At 29.6% G+C, this 25,163-nt stretch overlaps 3 protein-coding genes across 3 annotated transcripts; 2 read left to right on the forward strand and 1 right to left on the reverse strand.

Moving 5' to 3' along the window:
* Positions 1-961: 961 nt before the first annotated feature.
* OCT59_002771 (uncharacterized protein) lies at positions 962-3,714 on the forward strand (the record flags this gene model as incomplete). The annotated part of the gene is made up of 12 exons (XM_066145157.1): positions 962-972; positions 1,028-1,256; positions 1,328-1,397; positions 1,476-1,540; positions 1,736-1,886; positions 1,963-2,157; positions 2,231-2,392; positions 2,463-2,664; positions 2,817-2,861; positions 3,092-3,199; positions 3,267-3,322; positions 3,470-3,714. The coding sequence occupies 12 exons, from the start codon at positions 962-964 to the stop codon at positions 3,712-3,714; spliced, it is 1,539 nt and encodes a 512-aa protein (XP_065995904.1).
* Positions 3,715-4,239: 525 nt separating this feature from the next.
* On the reverse strand, positions 4,240-5,078 carry OCT59_002772 (uncharacterized protein; the record flags this gene model as incomplete). Its single annotated transcript, XM_066145158.1, has 2 exons — positions 4,240-4,835; positions 4,913-5,078. 2 exons carry the CDS (start codon positions 5,076-5,078, stop codon positions 4,240-4,242), a joined length of 762 nt encoding a protein of 253 aa, XP_065995905.1.
* A 10,697-nt stretch (positions 5,079-15,775) lies between these two features.
* Positions 15,776-16,102, forward strand: OCT59_002773 (uncharacterized protein; the record flags this gene model as incomplete). Its single annotated transcript, XM_066145159.1, has 1 exon — positions 15,776-16,102. One exon carries the CDS (start codon positions 15,776-15,778, stop codon positions 16,100-16,102), a length of 327 nt encoding a protein of 108 aa, XP_065995906.1.
* Positions 16,103-25,163: the final 9,061 nt, after the last annotated feature.

Raw genomic sequence — 25,163 nt, forward strand, 5'->3', positions numbered from 1 at the left:
TTTATTTTGTAGGTTCTGCCTTTAAACTTTATATTTACACTTTTTCAATTTTTTTATTTAGAATTTTCAATAGATCTTTTCTAATTATTGTTTTATATTTTATTAATTCGGAAAAAAAATGTAATAATATATATAATAGATAATAGATAAATGAATAAAAATTAATAAATACAAATAAATAAATAAATAAATAAATAAATAATAAATCTATTGATAAATATATAAATAAATATAATAATAAATATCCTTAAGGATTTCTTATTGGTAAACTTAGGATCCTTAAGGATTCTATAATAATTTTATGATAGGGAATCCTCGCTGGTGGGGAAGGTTCCTTAAGGATCCTCACTAATTACAGGATTTTTAGAATCCCTAAAGATCCGCGCCCCAAAAAATTTACTGATGAAAGAAAAATGACATTTCGTCATCCATACAGTATATCTAAAACGCTACTTTAGCTTTTTTCGCTAGTTTTATGAAAAGCCTTTCAGATTGACAAAAAGAGGGAGTCTTTAATAGTATGATATCTTACAGGTTGCTAGTAAATTAAAGCAATTAAACAAACTGTAAAAAATAGCAATTTATCTCATAATTTCCGTCAGTTAGTATTAGTACAGAGTTTTCTTCAGTTAGTAATATAGTGGTTATAAAAGCGGAAATCTGCAAAATCGCAGATTACCGCAGAAATACATACATAAAAAATCAGAAACTTGCAAAATTGCAGATTATTGCATAATTTTGTAAAAAATAAAAGCGGAAATCTGCAAAATCGCAAATTACCGCAGAAATGCATACATAAAAAATCGGAAACTTGCAAAATTGCAGATTATTGCATAATTTTGTAAAAAATAAAAAGCAGAAATCTGCAAAATCGCAGACTTCCGCATAAATTCACAAAAAAAATGCGGAGATCTGCTAATTTTACAGATCTCTGCAGTTCTGCATCTTAAAAAATTTCCCGATGACTAATTGGTAAAACAAATTAACTACTAAAAGTCTAAATATACTAAAATATTTATTCATATAGTAAATATCTTGCAACATTTGAATTAAAATGCCCTTATAATAAAAGTAATTGTCTTGGTGATTTTGTAGTTCAAAAACGATCAAATAATGATCCAAATGCTACATATATGTGGTTTATTGGTTGTAGTCGCTGGTGGAAAAAGGAGGCTGGTAAAGGAAAGCACTTTTTTCAACGTTTAAAGGAAGACATTGATCCAATTTTACTTGGTAAATTATTCAATAGAGAATCTGTAAGTCATTTAAATCAATTTTATACTTTTAATATTTTTATGTTATTAATTAATATATGAATATTTATTAGATTAATCTGGCAAATGAAGCAGATTCTTGTTCCGTTGTATTATCTACAAAATCTTACAGCACAAAATGTGGTAATTAATATTTTTTAATATTTTATAAGATTTAAACAGGTTTTCTAAAAAAAATTAATTATATTTATATTTTTCTAGGATTTTTACATCAATATACAAATGGTGGAATGGAGAAAGGAAAAATTATTAAAAAAGGTTGTAATGTAATTTTTTACAAACTAATTCCATATGATTTGGAAAAAACGCCATATGTCATTTTAGTTAGTAAAGGCTAAGGTTGCTTGTCTAAACCTCTTCAAAATCCTACGATTAGTTTTGTCAAAATTTTACTATAGATTTATTATAGTTTCGGCAGAATTTCACTTTTTGGCGAAACGCCATCTTGCCTAAACCCCTAGGTTTCGGCAAGCAACCTTAGTAAAGGCATTCACATCCATCCACCACCTCCTCCAGGAAGAATACTTCAAGAAGTTACATATAAATTAAAAGTTATGATTGAAACTGCACATGAGGATTTGATTGATATTTCTCCAAGAAAATTAATATCTAGTAAGTAAAGTAACTTTTAAATTCTTTAAATAATTTAAATTATAAAATAATTTCTAATCATTGTAAATATTTATAGGTAACCTTATAAAGGCTACATTTGGCACAGATTATCTTTTACAAGTTCATGCATCGCTCAATGATATAGATAAATTAAGACGTTTAATATCAAAAGTACAAAAAGAACACAATCCTTATGGACAAGGTATTCTTGGCCTAACATATGATATATGGAAAGGCAAGAAAGAGTATAAAGATTATGTTCAACAAGCAGGTACAGCATATATATGTATTACTTGTATTATTATTATAATAGCAATGATACTAATGTTTAAAAAATTTTCTAGGTGTATTTACAGATGGCCAAATTATAGTAATTTGTATGTCTGAAAAACAAGCTAAAGCCTGGGTATCTCTTGACTACTTTGAAATTGATTTAACTTTTAAAAGAGTTCAGGGAGATATTAACGAGTTTGAAGTGAATTGCTATAATGAATGCTATAAAATTGGTAATTAAGTTTTCATTTATATTTTATTATATATATTTTTTATGTTTAATTAACAAATTAATTTAATTAGCATTAACATACGCACGTGTATTTACAAATATTACTAATTCTACATCTTACGAGCGCATGTTTAGTTTACTTTTTAATTGGATTTATCAATTAACAGGGTCTAATCCAAAAATTTTCCATATTGATAACACTGGGTGGAAATGCATTCTTGGAGATCTGGATCGAGCTCAGGCTAAAGGATTGGGTCTTGCACTTAATAGATTGTATCCAAATCTTACTTGGGAAGAACATCTGACCCATATATTTAAAAGTTGTCGAATTCACTATAATAGGTAAGTAAATTCATCATTTATAACATTAAATTTATAAAATCTTATTATAAATATTTACCACTTAAAATTTTTTTTTTTTTTAGAAATATTAAAAATAATAAATATCCAAACAATGTTAAGCAGTTAATGTATGAATACCCTAATGCAAATACTATTGAAAGAGTTGAAGAAATTATTCAAGAATTAAAAAACTCACAAGAAGTCAAGAACTAAATATAAATGGTTTATATTGAATTTTATACAGATTACTTATTAATTACAATAATTAATAAAAAGTTTTATTTTTTTTAGATTGGATATTATTTTATACTATTTTTTGGGTACGAGCATCATTAAATATTTTATATTCCTTCATCAGTGAAGATACCTGGTACGCGTCACCAGATAATACTAATGTGGTTGAATCATGCCATGCAAATGAAAATCAGGATGGCAAATCATTGTCGCTTGAAGTTGCAATTTTAAGGTAAAATATCAACTATCTATCTATCTATTTATTTTTTTGTATTTAATTTACATTTTATTTTATTTAGAGCTAAAAAATATAATGAAAGAAATTTTGTAACATGCCAAACTCAAGATCAATATGGTATTAGAAAAACTGGAAAGGATCATGGAGTGTAATGCGAGAAAAGCAAGCAATGTGTAGATCTCGTCAGTATTATTTAAAAAATTAGCAAAAAATTATTTTATTTTATTTTATTTTATTTAATTTAATTTTATTTTGTTTTAATAGTGAAAAGAGGTCAATCTTCTAATAAAGTTGAATCATTCACTATACAAAAAGGAAATAAATCCAGGAAAGTCACCAAAATTCACGTAATTGATGATCTTGAAAAAGAAAAACAAATGATTTCTTTGAAGGAAAAAAAATTAGAATTAGAGGAAAAAGAGCTGAAACTTGAAAAAAAAAAATTAGAACTTGAGAAAGAGAGGTTGGAACTACTTAAATCCAAGCAAGAATTAGGATTTACAGAATAAGTCTCTATTTTCATTAGACGTGATAAATACTTAAATATAAATCATTAAGCATTCTGCATTTATAACTTACTATTTATACTATAATACTGCACATATTATACATTTGCATGCATTCTTTGCACTTTGAAAGATTTCTTTTTTTGTATTGGCGATTGAAACAATTTATTTGTCTTTTCAAATATGTATTTATATTAGCAATAAATGCTTAATATAGCGTAATATAAACTAATATTTCAAATTAAGAAATGAATAATTAATTAAATAAATAAAATATTTAAACAAATTTAAAAAATTTATATAATGTACATAACTAAAAATTTTTCAAATATTTCAAGAACAGTATTTTCAGATATATTCTTGGATATTTCAATATTTGTTATACTGTATATGGTCCGATGCAAAAAGATTCGTACACCAAAAAAAATGGTAATAAAAAATTTTTTTATTAAGTGAACTTTATTTTTTTTTATGTAAATCTTATCAGTACATATTCGGAAATATTATAATATCATTGTTTACATTAAATCATACATCATCATCGGTGTCACTATAATCATCTGATTCTTCACCAATTAAATTTGCATTTTCATTAGCCTCAAAATATGCCTTAGCATTTTTAAGCGTTTTTCTCCACAATCTGAGTATAACCTTTGAATTAATTTTATTTTTAAATGCGTCCAGAAGTGTATTTTGAATTGATAATAAGTTTGGATGCGGTCCTGACCTTGCAACTTCACCTTTTACAACTGCCCAAACATCTTCAATTGGCTGGAGTTCGCAGTAATATGATGGCGTATAAAAAACTTCATGGCCATATTGTTTTGCTATTTCAACACATGTAAATGATACCTTCTCCTTATGCATCTGAATCAGTTCCAATAGTTCAGGTTTTCGTAATTCATTAGAAAAAGAAATATTGTGAACAGTTAGCCACTCCACTATTTCTTGTTTTTTTGTGCTTGAAGTTGAAATGTTTTCAACCCGACGTTTATGATAGCTTGCCCGAAGCAACTTCCATTTAGAAAATGTATATCCATTTTCAGAAAGAAACTGACATAGAACAGGTGTGGAAACTTGCTCTGCAGTTTTGTTGGAATTCAAAATTTTTGTACGCAAAAGTTCTGAAACATCATCATCAGTTTGAAATTTAGGCCGTCCAAGTGTTTATTCCAGTCTGCCACAATGCACCCAACTGTACTTTCTGCAACACCCAGTGCCTCAGCAACTCGCTTGCGTAATGTGGACTTCAGATGGCTTTCTTCTGAAAAGTTAACCTTAGAGAGATAATTATGCGCATTTATTATCATTAATTTTTCATTGTCTGTTAGTGGTGTGCCACTTCGTTTTGAGAAAGCAGGAAGCATTGTATAATAAAAATTTTTTAAGCAGCAGATTCAGATAGTTATATTCTAACAAACGTGTGAATTTCAGACCGATATGTTTAGTTATACAGGATTTCTCCTTGGCATAAATCCTTTCCTTTTTTGGTGAGGTACGAATCTTTTTGCACCAGACCATAGTATGATATGATATTTATTCGAGTATTCAAAAATTTGATATGTATACTCAGCAAAAAATACTGAGTTTTGCAGTTCATAATTATGTGGAATCAAGCCAAAATCACACTATACTGACACCATACTAAACTCAGCTAGGCAAGTAGACTCAATTGTAAAAGGAATTACTGCTTTTTAATCATTTTAAGGTTAATTAATTATCTTGATTGTTGTTTATTTTTTGGTTCAAAAATAAAAAAATATATATATCAGAATATGTGATTAACATTAAATAATAATACAGTAAGATTGTTTATTACTTAATAAAGTATTTATTTAAAATTTACTATCATCATTTTTGGAATTATGGCTCTGGAAAAAAATTTTTCACAATTACATTGTAATAAAACAATTCTACTATCCGATTGTTAATCATTTTTAGTTCTGGAAAAATTACGATAACTAAACATCATAATACTAATAAGACAATGATAATGAAATTTTACCATTTGGTTGTTGTTTATTGTTTTGTTTCAAAATAAAAAATTACTTGATATAACATTTATTTAAATTTTATCATCCAATCGTTGAGAAAAAAAAAATTTTATGATAACATTGTAATAAAACAATAATTATATTATCCAATTGTTAATCATTTTTAGAATTACTACCCTGAAAAAATTTTCATGATAGGATTATAACGATAATGAGATGACGATAATGAAAATTTACCATTCGATTGTTGTTAATTTTTTGGTTCAAAATAAAAAAAAATATGTACAGTCACCTCGGAAAGTATTGCCCGATTTAAAATTGATGCCAAAAATGGCCAAATTTTATTGATTTTTATTAAACTTTACGTAAAAAAATAATTTCTAAAATAACTAATAATGTGTTGGCCCTCCTCTTGCTTCTAACACTGCATTGATTCTTTGTGGCATTGAAGCAACAACCTCTTCAAAAATGGAACAATCCAAATTTTCCCACCCTATAAAAAATATGTATACGGTTTTTATACTGTATATACGTATTTTTGATACAGTTTGCATTTTTACATACGGCATATCAGTATAATGTATACTGTTCGCAAAATGTGCTTAGTAAAAAATACAATAAAGTATACGGTAAACATACTGTGTGATACGGTATATTAAATTCATACGTCTATAACGTATATCATTTCTACTGTATATCAGTATTTTGTATACGGTTCACAAAAATATTGTAAATAAAGGATACGGTATACGTATTATTTTACAGTATATTAAAATTCATACGTTTATAACGTATTTTCTACAGGTCAAATAAATAAAAATCAGATTTTTGCCCTTTTTAATATGGCTGTCTGATTTTTTGGCAATTTTAATATAATATTTCTGATTTTAATAAATATTTCTGATTTTAATATAATATTTCTGATTTTTAACATGAAATTGCCGATTTTTGGTTATTTGTAATAGGATTTTTCGATTTTAATATATAACATGTGATTATGTATTACGGTTTAATATTTATTTATTAACTTGGATTTTTTTTTTATTTCAGTTATAATTATTTTTTTGCCTTAAAAACTTTACTAAAATACTTTTTAAATACTTTATAAAATAGAATTAAAATATTTTTTTTCTTAAATATAAATACATTTAAATTAAATAACTCATAATTTAAAATATAAACAAATATTATATTTTTTTTACATATATTTCAAAGTATGGTTTGAGCATTTTGGCTGAAGTAAATCTTATTCTTTTAATTAAAAGTAGTTTAGTAAGTTTAAAACTGTTAAGATCATAAAAGTACAGTTAATATTTTTGGAATTATTTACATTTTTTATATTATACAGTAGTATTAAGTTACAAATTTTTTTACCTTCAGAGCGTATTTTGAGATCTTTAGCCAAAGTAAATCAACTTCTTATATTAATTGTAAGTTGTTCGGCAGGTTAAAATCTACTTGGATATTAATTTTCATGAAGGTACAGTTAATACTTGATGAGTTATTTACAATTTTCACAACAGTACTCATTCACGACTTTTATTTTTTTCATTTTGTCACTTCAGAGCGTATTTTGAGCACTTTATCCAAAGTAAACCAACTTCTTATATTAATTGAAAGGTGTTTAGCATGTCAAAATCTACTTGAATATTAATTTTCACGAAGGTACAGTTAATACTTGATGAGTTATTCACGATTTTCACAATGGTACTCATTTACGAATTTTATTTTTTTCCATTTTGTCACTTCAGAGCGTATTTTGAGCACTTTAGTCAAAGTAAATCGACTTCTTTTATTAATTGAAGTTGTTTAGCATGTCAAAATCTACTTGAATATTAATTTTCACGAAGGTACAGTTAATACTTGATGAGTTATTCACGATTTTCATTTACAAATTTTATTTTTTTCCGTTTTGTCACTTCAGAGCGTATTTTGAGCACTTTAGTCAAAGTAAATTGACTTCTTTTATTAATTGAAAGTTGTTTAGCATGTCAAAATCTACTTGGATATTAATTTTTACGAAGGTACAGTTAATACTTGATGAGTTATTCACGATTTTCACAACAGTACTCATTTACGACTTCTTTTATTAATTGAATGTTGTTCAGCAGGTCAAAATCTACTTGGATATTAATTTTTATGAAGGTACAGTTAATACTTGATGAGTTATTCACGATTTTCATAACGGTACTCATTTACGAATTTTATTTTTTCCATTTTGTTACTTCAGAGCGTATTTTAAGCACTTTAGCCAAAGTAAATCGACTTCTTTTATTAATTAAAAATTGTTCAGCAGCTTAGAATCTACTTGAATATTTATTTTAATGAAGGCACAGTTAATATTTGTGGAGTTATTAATTTTTTATAATTGTGCGTATTACATTAAATTACAAGTAAATTTATATTCTTAATGTATTTTGTTTAAAATTTAATTATTTAAGATTAGTTTTTTATTTAATATTGCTTAATAAAATATTTTTTAAATTTTAATTCAATATTACAATATAATTTTTTATAAAAATATATATTTCATAATGTATATACAATTTTTTGTATAGTGAAAAAACTGAAAAATGTGGTTAAGAATTGGTAATACGGCTGTAAAAAGTCACAAATCGGACAAATATAGCTAAAATCAGCCAATTTTTATTTATTTGACGTGTGATAGAGTAAGTTTTTCTACACTTTAAAGCATCAAACAATACTAGTATCTGCTAATATGTACTATCCAAAAACTCACTGATGTAAAATCACAATTATTAAAAAATTCACAAGAATTTTTGTTAATACTGTTTAATTTTTAAGTTCAAAGTCCGATTAATAATACTAAATTCAAAACTCAATTATAAATCATTTTTATAAATTATAATTTAAAAATTAAGCAGTATTAAGGAAAATTCTCATGAATTTTTCTTAATACTACTTAATTCTAATTTTACTAATTTAGTATTAAAGTTTTAATTTAAAAATTAAGCAGTATCAAGGAAAATTCTTGCGAATTTTTCTTAATACTGCTTAATTCTAATTTAACTAATTTAGTATTAAGGTTTTAATTTAAAAATTAAGCAGTATCAAGGAAAATTCTTGCGAATTTTTCTTAATACTGCTTAATTCTAATTTAACTAATTTAGTATTAAGGTTTTAATTTAAAAATTAAGCAGTATCAAGGAAAATTCTTGCGAATTTTTCTTAATACTGCTTATATCTGCCAATTCGTGAAATTAGCCAAACATAAAGATTTGCACATTTTAACAAGAATTATGTTTCACAAGCTTAAACTGTATGTGTTACATAATCAGATGATCTAAATCTATCAAAAAATAAAAAAAATTTTTTAACGTTTATTCAAAAATAACAATGGCAACTACTTTCTTTTTCAATCACTTTTCAATTAGTTTATAGGCATATATAGCAGGTTTTTTTTAATCAGTAAGTAAGAAAACAAATATTAATAATTTTTATTAATAAGAAAAATCTTTTTTCATTTATTTTTAACCTTATTTCCTTCTTTTTTTTAGTAAAAATATATACAAAATAAAAATGTGAGTTATGATTTAGAGTTGTTGAGATGTTTTTTTTTGTTTTTTACTATACTAATTTTATTCTACTTGTTAATTACTTTTTAAAATTGATTTTATTAATTCATTCAATTTAAAACAGAAATGGCAAATAAAAACTTGTTAAGTAAAGTAAAAAGAGCCCAATAATACCTGTAAAGATCATCTTTTGGTAAGAATTATAATTTTAAAAATTTTTGTGTCAGAGTTTTATTCAATTAACAAAATCGTTAATATCTCGGCGTACATGTATGCTAAACACATATATTTATATTCATATGAAAGCCCAGAATCTACTCTACCTGAACGAAAAAAGATTATTCAAATTGAATTACTAGAAGTGAAGATATTAACGATCAAAGTCAAAGGTTAAAAATAAATATATTGAACGTAATTATTCAGCAACTTGTGATCCAATTCATGTGATATTTGGTTTATGGATAGCTCTTGATTACCTCTTTCTAATGAATATAAATTCATTCGTCTAGCACACATACACGTTAAGTTATTCAATATTTTGTCATGACAATTATATTTAAATTTTTTAATTTTAATGATATTATTAAAAAAATCAAAAAATAATATAATCAAATCAATTTTATTTATATCAGCGGTGTGAATCTATCATTTTCATGTAAATTGTATTAGCATTTTCTTAATAAAGTTAGTTTTTTGAATATAAAAACTTAATTCCATAAATCAGCCCATATGTTAATTTTAATTTAGTAACTAATTTAGTAGTATTAAAGCTTTAATTTAAAAATTAAGCAGTATCAAGGAAAATTCTTGCGAATTTTTCTTAATACTGCTTAATTCTAATTTAACTAATTTAATATTAAAGCTTTAATTTAAAAATTAAGCAGTATCAAAGAAAATTCTCACAAATTTTTCTTAATTCTAATTTAGCTAATTTAGTATTAAGGCTTTAATTTAAAAATTAAGCAGTATTAAGAAAAATTTTTAAAAATTTTCTTATTAAAAAAAAGAACTTTTAAATTACTAATTAAACTTTAAAAACAATCTGTATGATTTAAATTTTAAAAAAAATACTTCTGCTTTTTAATTTTCGCATTTCTATATTTAACCAATTAAAATTCAGCTGATCACCGATCACATGCATTAATAACACGTTATTGTTTATTTTTTGTTTATTTTTTCAAAAATATTCTTTTCTCTTCTTTTTTTTTAGAAAAAAAAAGACAATAAAAATGAATACCAAAATTATTTTAACATATAATAATAACTGGCTTGAATTACAATAGTAATTTGAGCCATTATAAAAATTAAATAAAAAACTTATTTTGATAATATATAATATATATATTTGTACCAAACTACTAATTATACAAAAAGTGATATGCACGTATATCAATTAACAATTACTTTCACTAATATCTCTCTGGAATTGTAATGGTGAATTTTAACAATATTAATTAAACAACTATATGTACACCGTTTTATGTTTTTATTTTTATATTAATATTATATGTTAAGGGAGCTTACATATATTACGTAATTATTGGAGGGGGGGGGAGTTTTCTAATATCTCACATCTAGATTAGCCAATCGGAATATAGAACCAAAGCACATGACGATTTACATTCGTAACTGGTAATACATGCATTTGAACATAAAATACAAACGGTTTTGATACAAATAAATATATTGTTTTTAAGAGATATAAAATAATAGAAACTTTATTTATTAATAAACATGACATATCAAAGTACATGTAGTTTTAATATTTCAGAATAATAGTTTTTTCTAACAGAGACACTTTGTAACACTTTCTTAATACTCACCTTCTGATTGTATTTCTCGGTCATGTATTACGACAAATACTTGTTCAGCTGGCACGGGCATAACTGAAAAATCATCAATAGAATTGGTAAATGACTTTTTTTGCTTAGCTGGTCGTCCTCTTCGTTTTGGATGTTGAATTTTTTTATGAAGGCCAACGATAGAAAGTGTTGGGAAATATGCATTGCAGATAGGACAGCAGAGACGATTATAAGTATCCGAACTAATAGAAGGACAATGGGTATCGTATCTGGGTATTTTGAGTTTATTGAAATACTCTAATATATGAAGAGGATTCAAGTAGTGCCCATCTTTTCCTTTTGTTACAGGTGGCAGAAAACCATTATTTTCTGCGAGAAGAATAGCTGCTTCTTCACAACGTTTAGGTAGACAGCAAAGAGAATCTTCACATTTTTTAATGTCAAGTGAGTATTGGCATATTTTAGTGTGATTTTCTATCCATTGCCAAGGTACAGATTCATCGGTATTTTCTTTATCACATCCAGGAAACATAATATCGTCAAATGGAAGGCTTCTTTGATCAATATATTGTGTTGTTACCGGTCTTTCGAAGATAGGATCACGTTCCCAAAGAGTGCACAAAGTTTCGCCAGCATAACGCATATTCTTCATTGCAAGCTCTGAATCAACTACTTTACCTTGAGAATTGAGGTGAGAGCCATATTTATCAATCGGTAATGTTATGCCAGCTAGTTTTTGAGAAAGTGTTGCCATACTACGCTCAACAGGGTTGTATGCCGATTGACCAGGTGCATGTGTTCGAACAGAAAGATAATCAATGTCAAAAGCACGGAACATTCTGCAATATTGAATGATATTTTTCATGTGGCGAGGATTTTCATCTGGACCTCCATCAACTAAAAGAATCCAAATGGGTTTGATCTGCTCATTAACTTTTAGTATTTCGTCAAAACGGCTATCTTGTACCAGAGAATTCAGGTCGCTCATGTGAGAAGTTGAGCTTGTACCAATTTGGTATTGCGGACGTACAAAAATTGAATGTTGACCATTACGAAAAGTATCATTTGTATCACTTGGGTTAATGAGTAAATAGATGGACGGAATAAGTTTTTGCTGCATTCCAATTGGAAAATCATGATCAGGTAGTCTAACTAGTTCTCGAAAACTTTGCATTGTTTTGAAAGTTCTTCCAACTGCAGGGATACCGAGAGGAACCTTGGCTTTGTCATCTTGTGAAATGATAACGGAATGAGTTGGAAATAAAGCTGCAAATTGTTTTGCTCCTTTAACGGAAGCAAGACAATAATGCTCATCAGAATGTTCTTTTTTTTCATCTCTAGAAACGGAGGCAATTGCAATGTTAGCAGGGTGGTGATGAGCTCTTGCTGCTATAGAATTTGATCGAGATGGTAGCAGGTAATTGCTGAGGGTGGTACGAGAAAGGTATTCATTATATTTTGAATTGAGTTCTTCTTGGAGGTGGCGGATGGTTCTGACTTTAATGACTTCCTTCCTTCTTTTTTTATCTGCATCTCCAAACTCGATACATTCATGTATATGTTCATGTAAATCGGGATATTGGACCAAAAGAGTTGGGCGACCAGGAGACTCATACATCATTACTTCTTGATGTTCATGTAGGTGTTTCATTTTTTTTTCTCTGCATTTACGTTGATAGCTTGCTTGGCGCTTCAGTTTTTTAACTTTATTATTTTCGTTGCATAAAATTTCCTTAAGGTTTGTTATGCGCTCCATTAAATTACACCAAATTTCTGGATCACTAGTTGAATTGTATATTCGTTGAAGTTCTGCAAGTTTCATGTTAGTTGCATTAATAGTTTCTACGGCTTTTTTCTGTGCAGAAGCATTTGGAGGTAGATTAACATCAGCAATGATAGTCTCCTCTATTGGTTTTTGAGAGGTCTGGGACTCAATGGATTTTGATCTTTGTGATGGGCCAACAGGTCTCGAACTGTTAGTTTGCAGAAAACCTTGGATTGGAACAGGAGTTGTCAGATATTCCCAGATTTTACTTTCAATTTCATCTTGAGGTTTACACCTAATTTCTTTCCATGCATTAGTACATTCTGTACACAGACTTATTTTTGGATACGCCGGGTTTCTTGCATTCACCATTTGATAATATCCAAAAGCGTTACAGAATCTTTGGTGTTGATTTGTAGGAGTTTTATAAATGTAAAACTTATTATATTTTGGTGTAGTTAGGAAGGTCTGCATGTTAAAGAAGTTTCGGATAAAGAAATCAAAGTGGCGACGCGATCAGATCATTATTACGCGATATTAGATATTACAGATCACGTTGAAGAATCACATGTACATAGTTGCGAAAAATTTTTTTCAAATTGATCTGATTTATTGATTTATTGATAATAAATTTATTTACTGTATTCGTAAAATCGTAAAATTCCTTTCTTAATTTATTTTCTTCATAATATGGTGTGTGCAAACATAACATTGGCAAGAGAGTGTTTCAAAATTTATGTTAAATAGAAAAAAAAACACCGAAAATTTTAGGTGGTGTGTCAAAAAAGAAATTTCATTTTTTTCTTTTTTTTTATTGAAAATTAGATTGATGGGAAAAAGTTGTAGTATTTTTAACGGATGACAATGTGATTTTATTGTGTGACAGGTTATACTAATCTATATATGATATTTGTTTATAAACAGATTTCAGCCAAAAGAATATTATCAATTACGTTCACGTGATATTATAATCTCACTAGGGGGGAGGGGGTTCGACTATATAGTAATTCATAATTACGTAATATATGTAAGCTCCCTAACATATATTAATTATATTTTTTTTTTTACTTTTATGTATTTTATTTAATTTTTTTAATATATTACTAACATTACTACTATCGTTTTATTACTTTTTATATCTAACTAATATATTAATAATATTACTAACTTTTTATTATTTCTTTTTTATATTTAAAATAATGATAATATTACTAATTAAATTTCTTTTTTTTTACTAACCTTTTATTATTCCTTTTTATATTTAAAATAATGATAATATTACTAATTAAATTTCTATTTTTTTACAAATAGTATATTATTTTATACTAGTTTTTTATTTATATTATTTATAAAAAAATATTTGTATATTTAATATTATTTAATAAAAATTTTATTGATTATAAATGCATTTTAAATTCTGTTTGCAAATATAAAATATACGATTTAATTGAATAATATATACTATTTATCAGTACAAAATATGCAGTTTAAACTGGAAAAAAGTACTGTTTATCAGTATAAAATATACAGTTTATCCTGGAAAAGTATACTGTTCGCAATATAAAATATAAAACAATATACTGTTTATTGGTATAAAACATATGGTTTTTCTACTGTTTACAAGTATAAAACATACGGGTGAAACTGGAAAAATATACTGTATGCAAACCATATATATGATACGGTGTGCAGAATACCGAATATATACAGTATGTGAAAATACTGTAATTATACGGTAATAATACTATAAATATACTGTTCACAAAATACAAAAATACAGTATACTAACCGTATATATATTTTTTATAGGGCCATTCTTTACTTAGTGCAACTTTAAGTTCACTCACGGTTCTTAGAAAGGTCTTACGGGCCTGAATATTGTCTTTTAATTGTTTCCAGATGTTCTCTATTGGGTTTAAATCAGGAGAATTTGCCGGCCAATCAATAATCGCAATTTTATTCATCTTTAACCAATTTTTGGTTATTTTCGCGGTATGAATAGGCGCATTATCCTGTTGGAAAATTGCAGCCCTTCCTGTTAATTCGGAAACTGTGTGTTGAAATGGATATAAATGTGAATTTAAGATTCCAATGTAAGTGTTTGAATTGATTTTTTCATCTTCTTCTTTATTTTCATCACAAAAAATTAATGGTCCTTTTATTCCTCCAGCAAAACATCCCAAACCATAACTGATTTTCGACCACTTTTAAAAGTAGGTGTCAAACATTCAATGTTAAACCTTTCCCCTGTATGTCTCCAAACTCTTATCTGTCTTGACTGCTTGCCAATCTCAACACTTGATTCATCAGAGAAAATAACTTGGTTCCAATCCTGGATTGTCTTTTCTTTATATTTCTCACACCAACTAACACGAGCTAATGCATGCTTTTTTGATACAAAAGGTTTTTTTGCTGCAACATAGGAATGGATGTCAGCATCATATAGTGTCTGTCTAGCAGTTGTTAGACTGCAACTTAAACCCAATGTATTAATAATTTCATGCAAAGGTTCGCGTCTGTTCTTCTTAACTTCATTTATAAGTGCATTTTTCTCATTATTATTGAGAGCAGGAGTAGTATGAAAACCCCAATTCTGGCTCACCTACTTATCTCATAATCTAAATCGTTTATTAATATTTTCACTTACTTATATCCTACTTTTTTTATAACCTAAATCACCAATTTATATTTTTACCTACTTATATCCTACTTATCTCATAATCTAATTCACTTATATCCTACTTATTTCATAATCTAAATCACCTATTTATATTTTCAACGACTTACCTCCAACCGAACAAGAAATAGGATTTCAAAGCCAACGGAGCCAAAAAAGGTAAGGAAATATTAACCCATCCAGGAAACCAGCCATGGAGTCAATAGAGCGGAATAGCAAGGCAAGCAATTTCCCTTATACCGAGAAAAAATGTAATTGAATAAAAGATTCATATATAAAAGGTTTACAAGATGTCACAATACAGACCATCACTAAGACGTATACTAGGTCAGTTTGAACTCAACATAGAAGAATGGGTAAAGGAAATAATGTGGTATTTAGATATAGCATATTTAAAAGCTTTAGATTCTGAATTTAGCAAAGAAAGTATGTTAGTATCTGGATTAGAAGAGCTAGTAGAAATATTTGATGAGATGTTAGAAGGTGATGATATATGGATACATCCATCACTTTTATCACGAATAAGATATTCTATTCTACCAAATGAGATGGCAATATATACATGTAGCCGAAACCTCCATGAAGCTGGACAAGGTTTCGGCCTTTCAGTAATTTAATTATAATAAATTATTAAAAACTATCCAGAAATCCATCTGAAACTTCAAAGACTTTATATTATAGTTTCGGCTGGATGTGGAGATTAATTTTTATCATTTTTTAACTTAATTTTGATTTAAAAATGTGGCCGAAAATCACGTGAAAAGGTTTTGGCTACAAGTATATCTGTATATGGCAATATATGAAAGATTTTCAGATATTATTAAGAACTTCTCAGAGGATAAAGAATTAGCATATGCATTATTAGACTTAGTAGAAATATTATCAAAAAAGAAACCTACAACATTCAACATTATAGATTACAATATACAAAGAATATTCACAAATCCTAATGATGAATATAGAAATGAATTCAGCATCTACTATATTAAAGGAGATGAAGATATGGATGAAGATACAAATGAAGACATAAATGAAGACATAAATGAAGAAGAGCAGAATGATTTCAATGAATACTACCAGAATCTTACACCGACTACTGAGAGTCAACTGGATAGGCTAAAAAATGAGTTGGCTATAACTCTATGTGACGAATGTCTTATGCCAACAAGAAGTCAGGAATGCGATTGCTGGATTTTACAAATAGAGGGTTTTTAGTTTTCAGTGAAACTATTTTTTACCTCTCACAATCTGGAATAGGTGCATCACAAATAAAATCTCCAAAATCATATGGATTAGAAAACAACTTCTGTAAGAACTTGTAAACCATATCAGCATCCAATTCAGTCTTAGTGCCAAATATATTAACCTTACCAGATTTAGGCCAGATATGTACCTGAATCTTTGAAGTAAAGATTATAGTAATTTTAGAATGAATATCACCCGCATCATTCTTAATATTATATTTTATTGGAAAGGGAAGAATCTCACGAATACCATCTATAGATTCTAAAGCATATGCTAAGGTAGAAAGATTAATAAACTTATCACCCCCAATATTAATCACAAATTTATAATTGCGCAGGAGAGCTTTATTTTCACCCACAAGTTCTACAGAAGAAAACTCAGGTAAAGAACATTCAGAAAGGTAACGTAAGAAGATAGCAACAGGATCAAAAGACCTGAAAACTTGTATACTATCAGATTTAGGAAAATAACGAATAGTATGTAAAGTATCAGCTAAGATAATAACAAACTCAATGCATGCATTAAAAGTACTACCATCCCCTGTACGTTACCGTCTATTTAATAGATTGTCAGGTGTACTTTGTCTGCATTGCCTCTCATCTTTTGGTTTAGACAAGTACTGCTCATAACCCTCAAAAGCTTTATGAACACTGGTAAAAAAATGGTCTATCCTACACATATCCTACACATATCTTACATATATCGGGTACTCAAAATGTAGAAAATCATACACAAATAATACACATATCATATACATATCGGGTACTTATATATATAGTATACCTATCAGGTACCTGATATATGTATGATATATATATTAGTACCCGATATATGTATGATATGTGTATTATTTGTGTATGATTTTCTACATTTTGAGTACCCAATATGTGTAAGATATGTGTAGGATAAATCATTTTTTTACCAGTGGAATAAAGTTGCTATTAATGGCAATAACATTCTTAGTAGGTTCAAGCTTATTACCAAGCATGGCGTAATCAAGTCCTTCAACATTGATCTTAAATTCAGTAACAGTAAGAGATGGAGTAAGTTCACTAAAAGTAATCATATCTAGTTTGTTCTATTGAAAGAAAAGAAATATTCAAATTATCTTATCCTAAGAAAAAATCTAGTTAAATAAAACTTCTTCATCAATATCTTATACAAGATACCATGACAAATAATAGCTTACCTACTGAACTTTTAGAAAAGATATTCAAAACTACATATGAAGGCACTTACTACCGTTGGTATTATCTTCAAAAATATGCATTAGTGTGTCGAAAATGGGCTGTAGTAGCAAACTCTCTCCTATGGGGTGAAGTAGACCTTTATAACTGCTATAATGTGAAGGAATTCCAAATGTATAAACATCTTACAAAATCAGGAACAGTATGTGGAAAATATATCAGAAAGCTTAATATGGATGAGGTAAAATTATGGCCCATTTGTATTGTAAAAATGCTACAAGCTTGTCCCAATATCCAGGAACTTAGCATAAAAGATTATCAATACTATGGTGGAAAAGGTGATGTTAGAGATTTGCTAAGTAAAATCCTACATATATTACCAAACCTTCAAAAGTTAAATATCAGATATACAGTCAACTCCTTCTATAGTCACTCCCATTATAGTCACATTCTACTATATACAGTCAACTCCCTCTATAGTCACTCCCGTTATAGTCACATTCTACTATATAGTCACACCAGTTGAATGTTCAAAACACTTTATTATTAAAATCTATCCTATATAGTCACAATCTATCTATAGTCACTATCACACCTATTCTCAAAAATCTTATATTAAAAAGAACCGTTTATAATCACAGTTATATAAAGAATATATTAAATAACTTGGCATTAGTGCTTCGACCCAGATGAAAACCGTCATCCGGATTACACAAAAAAATAATCCGGATTATATCCGGATTGACCCGGATTTTGAATCCGGATCAGATAATCCGGATAGAAACCGGAAACCGGATTGGATTTACAAATGGTCAGCAATAATTCTGGCCAGAATTTATAACGCCGGCCAGAATTACAAATTGTGTAACATTAAATTTTCATGCCAGCCGATAAAAAATTTTTTGCCCGGTGGCTAAACTATTTTTCCGGTATCACGTGATGTTAATTTCGGCCAGAATTACAAATTTGGCCAAAATTATCCAAGATCACGAAATTTACATAATTCCAATTTTATTAAATATTTTTATTTAAAACAATTTCATATTATTTCAGCATTGTCTCAGACTATTGTTTAACATTTCTTTGTAAATTAACTAATTATGAAATTTTAAACGATATTTTTATATACAGCTAAAGATTACTATAAATAGATGTGTTGGGTTAGTAAGGCAATTTTTTAAGGATTTGTTTCTTCTTTCAAAAATTAAAGAATCATTTGAATCAAATTATATAACACTAGTTTTAATTTTTAAAAAAAGTTGTTATAATTATATAAATTTATAATATTGAACAATTTTTCATTTAAAACAATAATTATTATTTTGTTGTAACAAAAATAATATAAAGTTTTTTTTCTTTTGAACATTTGAATGTGAAATCTAAAATTATTTTTATTTGTTAATGTATAAATTTAAATAAAATCTGATACAAACTTCAATAAATAAATTATAATTGAAAAATCTTCTTAAACTTACTGTATTAAAAAGTTTAATATAACAAATATAAATTTAATAAATTTTAATAAAAAAATTGGTATTAGGCGCAAAAATAATTAAGCCATAATATCATTTAGATATAGATCTTTATGGATCAGCAAAATTATTATTAATAAAAAAAAAAAATAATAAAAATTTCATCCGGATTCCGGGTCAAACCGGATATTTTTCATCCGGTTTATAATCCGAATGAAACCCGTGAAAATCCGGATATCCGAAAAAAAAAAATCCGGATCAATCCGGATTGATCCAGATACGGGTCGAGGCACTACTTGGCATCTAATAATCGTACAAAGATGTATCATAGCTTGTTAGAATCGTCTCACTGAGACGAATCGAATGGTAGTAGTTTTATCCTTTTCGGATCACTGGCTGACGAGTTATTCAACAAAATGTTAAACATCGGCATTATAATATTTCTTGATTTACGTTTACTGCGCCATTTAACATTTTGCTAGATTTCTCGGTACCTAGTGATTGTAAAAAGACGATTTATAGCTCATTGGAATCGCCTCATCGAGCGAATCGAATGGTGGTAAGCTCATCTCTCTGTGATCAATATTGACGGAGTTATTACTTAAAAACCATTTAATATTTTTTAATTTCGGAAATTGATCTAGTGATTGGATTTCAATGTATCTTATACCATTAGATTCGTCTTATCAAGACGAATCGAATGGTAGTAAGATCGTCTTTCTAGGATCAATATCGGCAGAGTTATTACACAAAAACCATTAATATTTTTTTAATTTCGAAAATTAATCTAGTGATTGGATTTCGACGTATTTTATACCATTAGAACCGTCTCATCAAGACGAATCGAATGGCGGTAAGATCATCTCTCTACGATTAATATTGGCGAAGTTACGATACAATAAAGTTTTAAGTATAATTCTGGCTAAAATTATGTTAATTTTGGGCCGGAATTATGATATACAAATATAAGAAATTTTTTATATAGTCACATCTCTTTATAATCACCAAATATCTTCCAATCGGTCATTACTCCTCCTTTGGTCCAGTATTCTTCTACTGATTCATTTCCTCCACGTTGGCAAAGAGCATATACTCCTCTTTCTGACATCGATTCGTCCTATTATATACTTCGGTAATGTCTCCTATTCTGGCCGATGAATGGAAAAACACTATTAACTCTATGCCTAACAATAAAGCCTCTGGTCCTTCCAAGATCTCTTATGAGATGCTCAAACATTTAACTGGAGAAGCTTTTAATTTATCCCTTGTATTAGCCAACGCTTGCCTCATTCATGGAGATATTCCTGCTGATTGGCGTGAAGCGCTTGTAGTGCTCCGAAAAAAATCTGATCTGATCAGATCAGATCAGATAAATTTAATCTGCAGTTCAAATTCAGATCAAAAAAAATTTGATCTGAACAAATCAGATTAGCTTCAGATCAAATCAGATCAGATCAGATCGGATTCAGATTTGGCTTATTTAAAATCTGAATCTGATCAGATTGAATCTGACAGATTTGATTCAGATTTCAGATTTGATTTTACTAATAATTTCAGCCGAATTCATAATGCCGGCTGGAATTAATTCCTAATTTTTAACTCCAGCCAAAACGGATATGTCGATCATTTCCTTTTTTGGTGATAGCCGTTCCACAAAAATCGATTTTTATAGGAACCAAGTTGGCATTTTGTGTAACCTAAATTTCTTTTTTGGGAAATTCAATAATTCCTGCCAGAGTTAAGTGCATAATTCTGGCCGAATTACATATTTACAAATTATAGCTTTAGAATTTATAATATATTTATTCAGATTCAAATCAGATTCAAATCAGATCAGATCAGATCCAGATCAGATCAGATTTAATCAGTTTTGAATCAGATCAGAATCATTTGAATAAAAATCCGATCGATCCAGATTAAATTTAAACCGATCTGATTCAGATCAGATCAGATCAGATCAGATTTAATTAATTTCAGATCAGATTGAATCTAAGTAAAATCTGATCTGATCTGATCTGTTAGGAGCACTAAGCGCTTGTTTATCCCATTCCAAAGCCTCATGAATTTGACGCCCAATTGAAGAATACGCGACCTATCACTTTATTGGAAACAGTACGTAAATGTGTGGTTAAGGTCGTTACAACTCGACTTTCAAAAATCCTAGCTGACAATCAAGTGCTCCAAGGTGGTAATTTTGCTGGATTGCCAGGCGGTTCCACTGACATTCCTATTAAGATGCTGGATGCCATTATTCATCAACGCCGTTTTGACAAATCTGATGACCAAGAATTATGGATTGTTTCTCAGGACATTTCTAAGGCCTTTGACTCAATTGATTTGAATATGCTTAGATTGGCTCTAATCCGTCTACATATACCTTCTTTATTGATCAAATTTATCCTTAATCTTTTTACAAGACGTAATAATAAAATTATTACCCATCATGGTGATACTTCTGGATACAGAGTTAGAATTGGTATTAACCAGGGTGAAATCATTTCTCCATTATTATGGGTTATTTATTTGGATCCTTTGCTTACTACACTTAATCGAGAAGCTTGTGATCCTTTTACTTTGAAATCTTCTGCATTATTGGATTATTCTCCACTTGAATATGAACAACACAATCTTCCTGTTTCGCATATCACATTTATGGATGATTCTACTTTAATTGCTTCATCTAAACAAGGAATTGAAGATCGCCTTTCCATTACTGCTGAATTTTATACTTTAAATAATACTCAAGCAAATTCAGCAAAATATATCCTTCTTTCTTCTGAACAATTCTCTCAAACTATAATGTTTGATCTTTCTCCATCTCCTTTAATTATGACTTCTACCCTTACTTTAAAGGCTTTATCCTTATCATCATCTTTCCGTTTTTTAGGTGTTTGGTTCTGCCTGTCGGCTTCTTCTCGCTTTGTTCACAACCAAACTACTTCCATGGTTAAAGATATGGCTGCTTTACTCAGTCCTAAAAAGCTTTTGGCTCAACACGTGGCTTATCTCTATAATGTTGTCTTGCTTCCGAGGCTTGAATTTCGCCTACAAACCACATTATTTGCGGAATCTACCATTAATCGCATGGTTTCTCCAATGCTTTCTCTTATTCGACAAAAGGCTGGTCTTGCCTCAGTCACTCCTCTTTCACATTGTTGCCTTTCTCTATTCAACAAGCGTTTGGTCGATTTCTATCCTCCCATATGGCTTCATGGCAGAAAATATTTTTTCACCCTTCATATAAGCTTTTTGCCAATTATATGATTACTTATCTCCAAGGTTTTTTGGACTGTGATGCTTGCCCTTCTATTATTGACCTGGAACCATGGTCCCACACCTTTTCTTTGCGAACACATTCTTTATTTAACTCTTTATTGTTCTCTTCTCGTTTAAATATCACGTGGTCTTTATCGTTCCGACCTCTGAGGAAAGATTTACGTCCGGCGATTCCACTCCGGTCTATTTTACCTAAAGAATTATTTACTTCCATGAAAAATATTCGAAACAATTTTGGTACTCGTTTCCTTGCCCAACTGGTTTCTCCGTGTGGCTCTTGACTTCTCTCATGGAAAGATTTATGTTTTCTTAAACGAGTATCGAACAAAGGATCTGTGCCTGCGTGGTTTAATTATTTATTTAATTTTATTGTTATTCCTGATTCACTTTCTTTTTTTATTTTACAACAATTTAGAATTCCTAGTTCTCATACTGTAGCTTCTATTTCTTTTATAGACATTAGTCGAAATTATTGGTTTAACCCTCAATGGGCTATTTCTTTTAATCGTAATACTAACTCTTTTCTTGTTGGCCGTGTGATTACTACCTATCCTGCTCCACGTAATGAAGCTCTTATTTCACATTGGACTGCGTCTTCAGTAGATGACTTGCTTTCTGATTTTGTTGCATGCCAAGGTTGTGCCTCTGCTCTTCCGCGATCCTCTACCTCTAAGACTCTCCTTAAACGATGTCCCTCTGAAGGATGTTTCTCTTATGTTCCATTATCAAGTCTGATCCGTTATCCTACGAAACCTCGTACTTATATACATGCGGACACTCGTTCGGTTTCACTTTCTGCCTCGTTAGGCTATGCCAAATCTCTTTTACTATTTCATCTTTTTGCTCCGGATCGGCGTCGTCGGGCTGGATGTGGGTCTCGCTACCGCTCCACCCACCTCGGCCTCATGGCCTCGCAGTACCTCCTTCCCCCCTACGGGGGATCAGGAATCCCCATATATCCGCCACAATCTGGGACAACATATGGAACAAATATATATACCAAATAACTAGAAAACAATAGAAAAGGAAGGAATAATGGATATAATGAGAGGGTTGTCCCGGATGTGGCAGATGTGGCAGATGTTTCAGAAAAAATATGAGAGGACATCCCCCCAGAAAAAGTTTTATTTTTACCCCCCAGATCCGCCACATCCGGAACATCTGGAATAAGTCAGGATTCCGTCTAATAATCTATTGGAAGCAGTGAGACAGCAAACCAGGTAAATTAGTAGGTAAGCCCCTAGAAGGTCTATAGAGCCAGTAAGACCAACCCCGTCCCACCCCCGTCAGAAAAAATAAGTAATTGAACAATGGGTATTGAGAATAGAGCATATCAAGATAAGTTTAGAAGACAGTACTAATCCGTCTTCCTCTTTTTTGCCTCCTTAAGGCATTTATCAATACACTGTTTACACGCATTATCAGAATCTAAGATTTTCTGTCCAAGTTTTTTGCATTGCCGATTGTAAGCCGTCTGCTGTCTCTTAGCAGCGGTTTCTTTCTTTTTCTCCTTAGTCTTCTTCTTGATTACCCAGTCTATTCCAGTAAAAGTATTCTTATGCATACCACAAATTGTGCAGTCACCATGCAGCCGGTAACGCCCATTTGTAGTCATATCTTGTATTTCACTAGCAGTCTCAGTTTCCTTCTTGCACTTTAGGCAGTAAAAACGTGTCATTTTAAGATTTGAAGTCTAAAACCATTCCTTTAATTTGTTGTAATATGTCACACTTAGAGAATTACTATAAGTACTACAATCTCTCCGGAGTACCAGCACGAATTCTAAAAGGTGAAGAGCACTACAACCTATACAAAAAGCCCCTAAAGGAAAAGTCAACAGAACGCCCAAAGGTAATTGTATGGAAACCAAATGCAACACATCAGGCAGATCTTGCAGAGATGCCAGTTGACCCCAAAGGATTCCACTATTTTCTCGTAGTGGTGGAAGTTGCAGGAAAGAGAGTTGATGCAGAACCCCTAAAGGATAAGACTGCAAATAGAGTTCTAAACGGGTTTGTCAAAATCTACAGAAGAAATCGTATTAAGCCACCAACACACAGACTGGAGACAGACTCCGGATCAGAATTCACTAACGACCAGGTACGTGATTTTTTCCTGAACAGCCTAGGGGTAATGATGAGGTTCGGAGAGCCAGGAAGGCATAAACAGCAATCTTATGCTGAAAGAGCTATCCAAGCCATCCAAGAACCCCTTCTTAAACGAATGGTAGCACAGGAGTTGAAAACCGGGGTGACATCCGTGGAATGGTCAGAAGATTTCCATAATATAGTGAGTAAAGTAAATGAACTCTGGCAGAGAAATCCCCCAGACATTCCGACAGGATCACCCAAAGTGTCAAAAAAGACGGATCTCCTCTCTGAAGGAGCACGTGTCAGAGTCAAGTTAGATGAACCTATTTCAGTACTCGGTAATAAACTTCACGGAAAATTCCGTACAGGAGACATAAGATGGAACCCAAACATTCGTGTAATCAAAAA

Source organism: Rhizophagus irregularis, chromosome 11 (assembly GCF_026210795.1).
Source record: "Rhizophagus irregularis chromosome 11, complete sequence".
Classification (NCBI taxonomy): Eukaryota; Fungi; Glomeromycota; class Glomeromycetes; order Glomerales; family Glomeraceae; genus Rhizophagus; species Rhizophagus irregularis.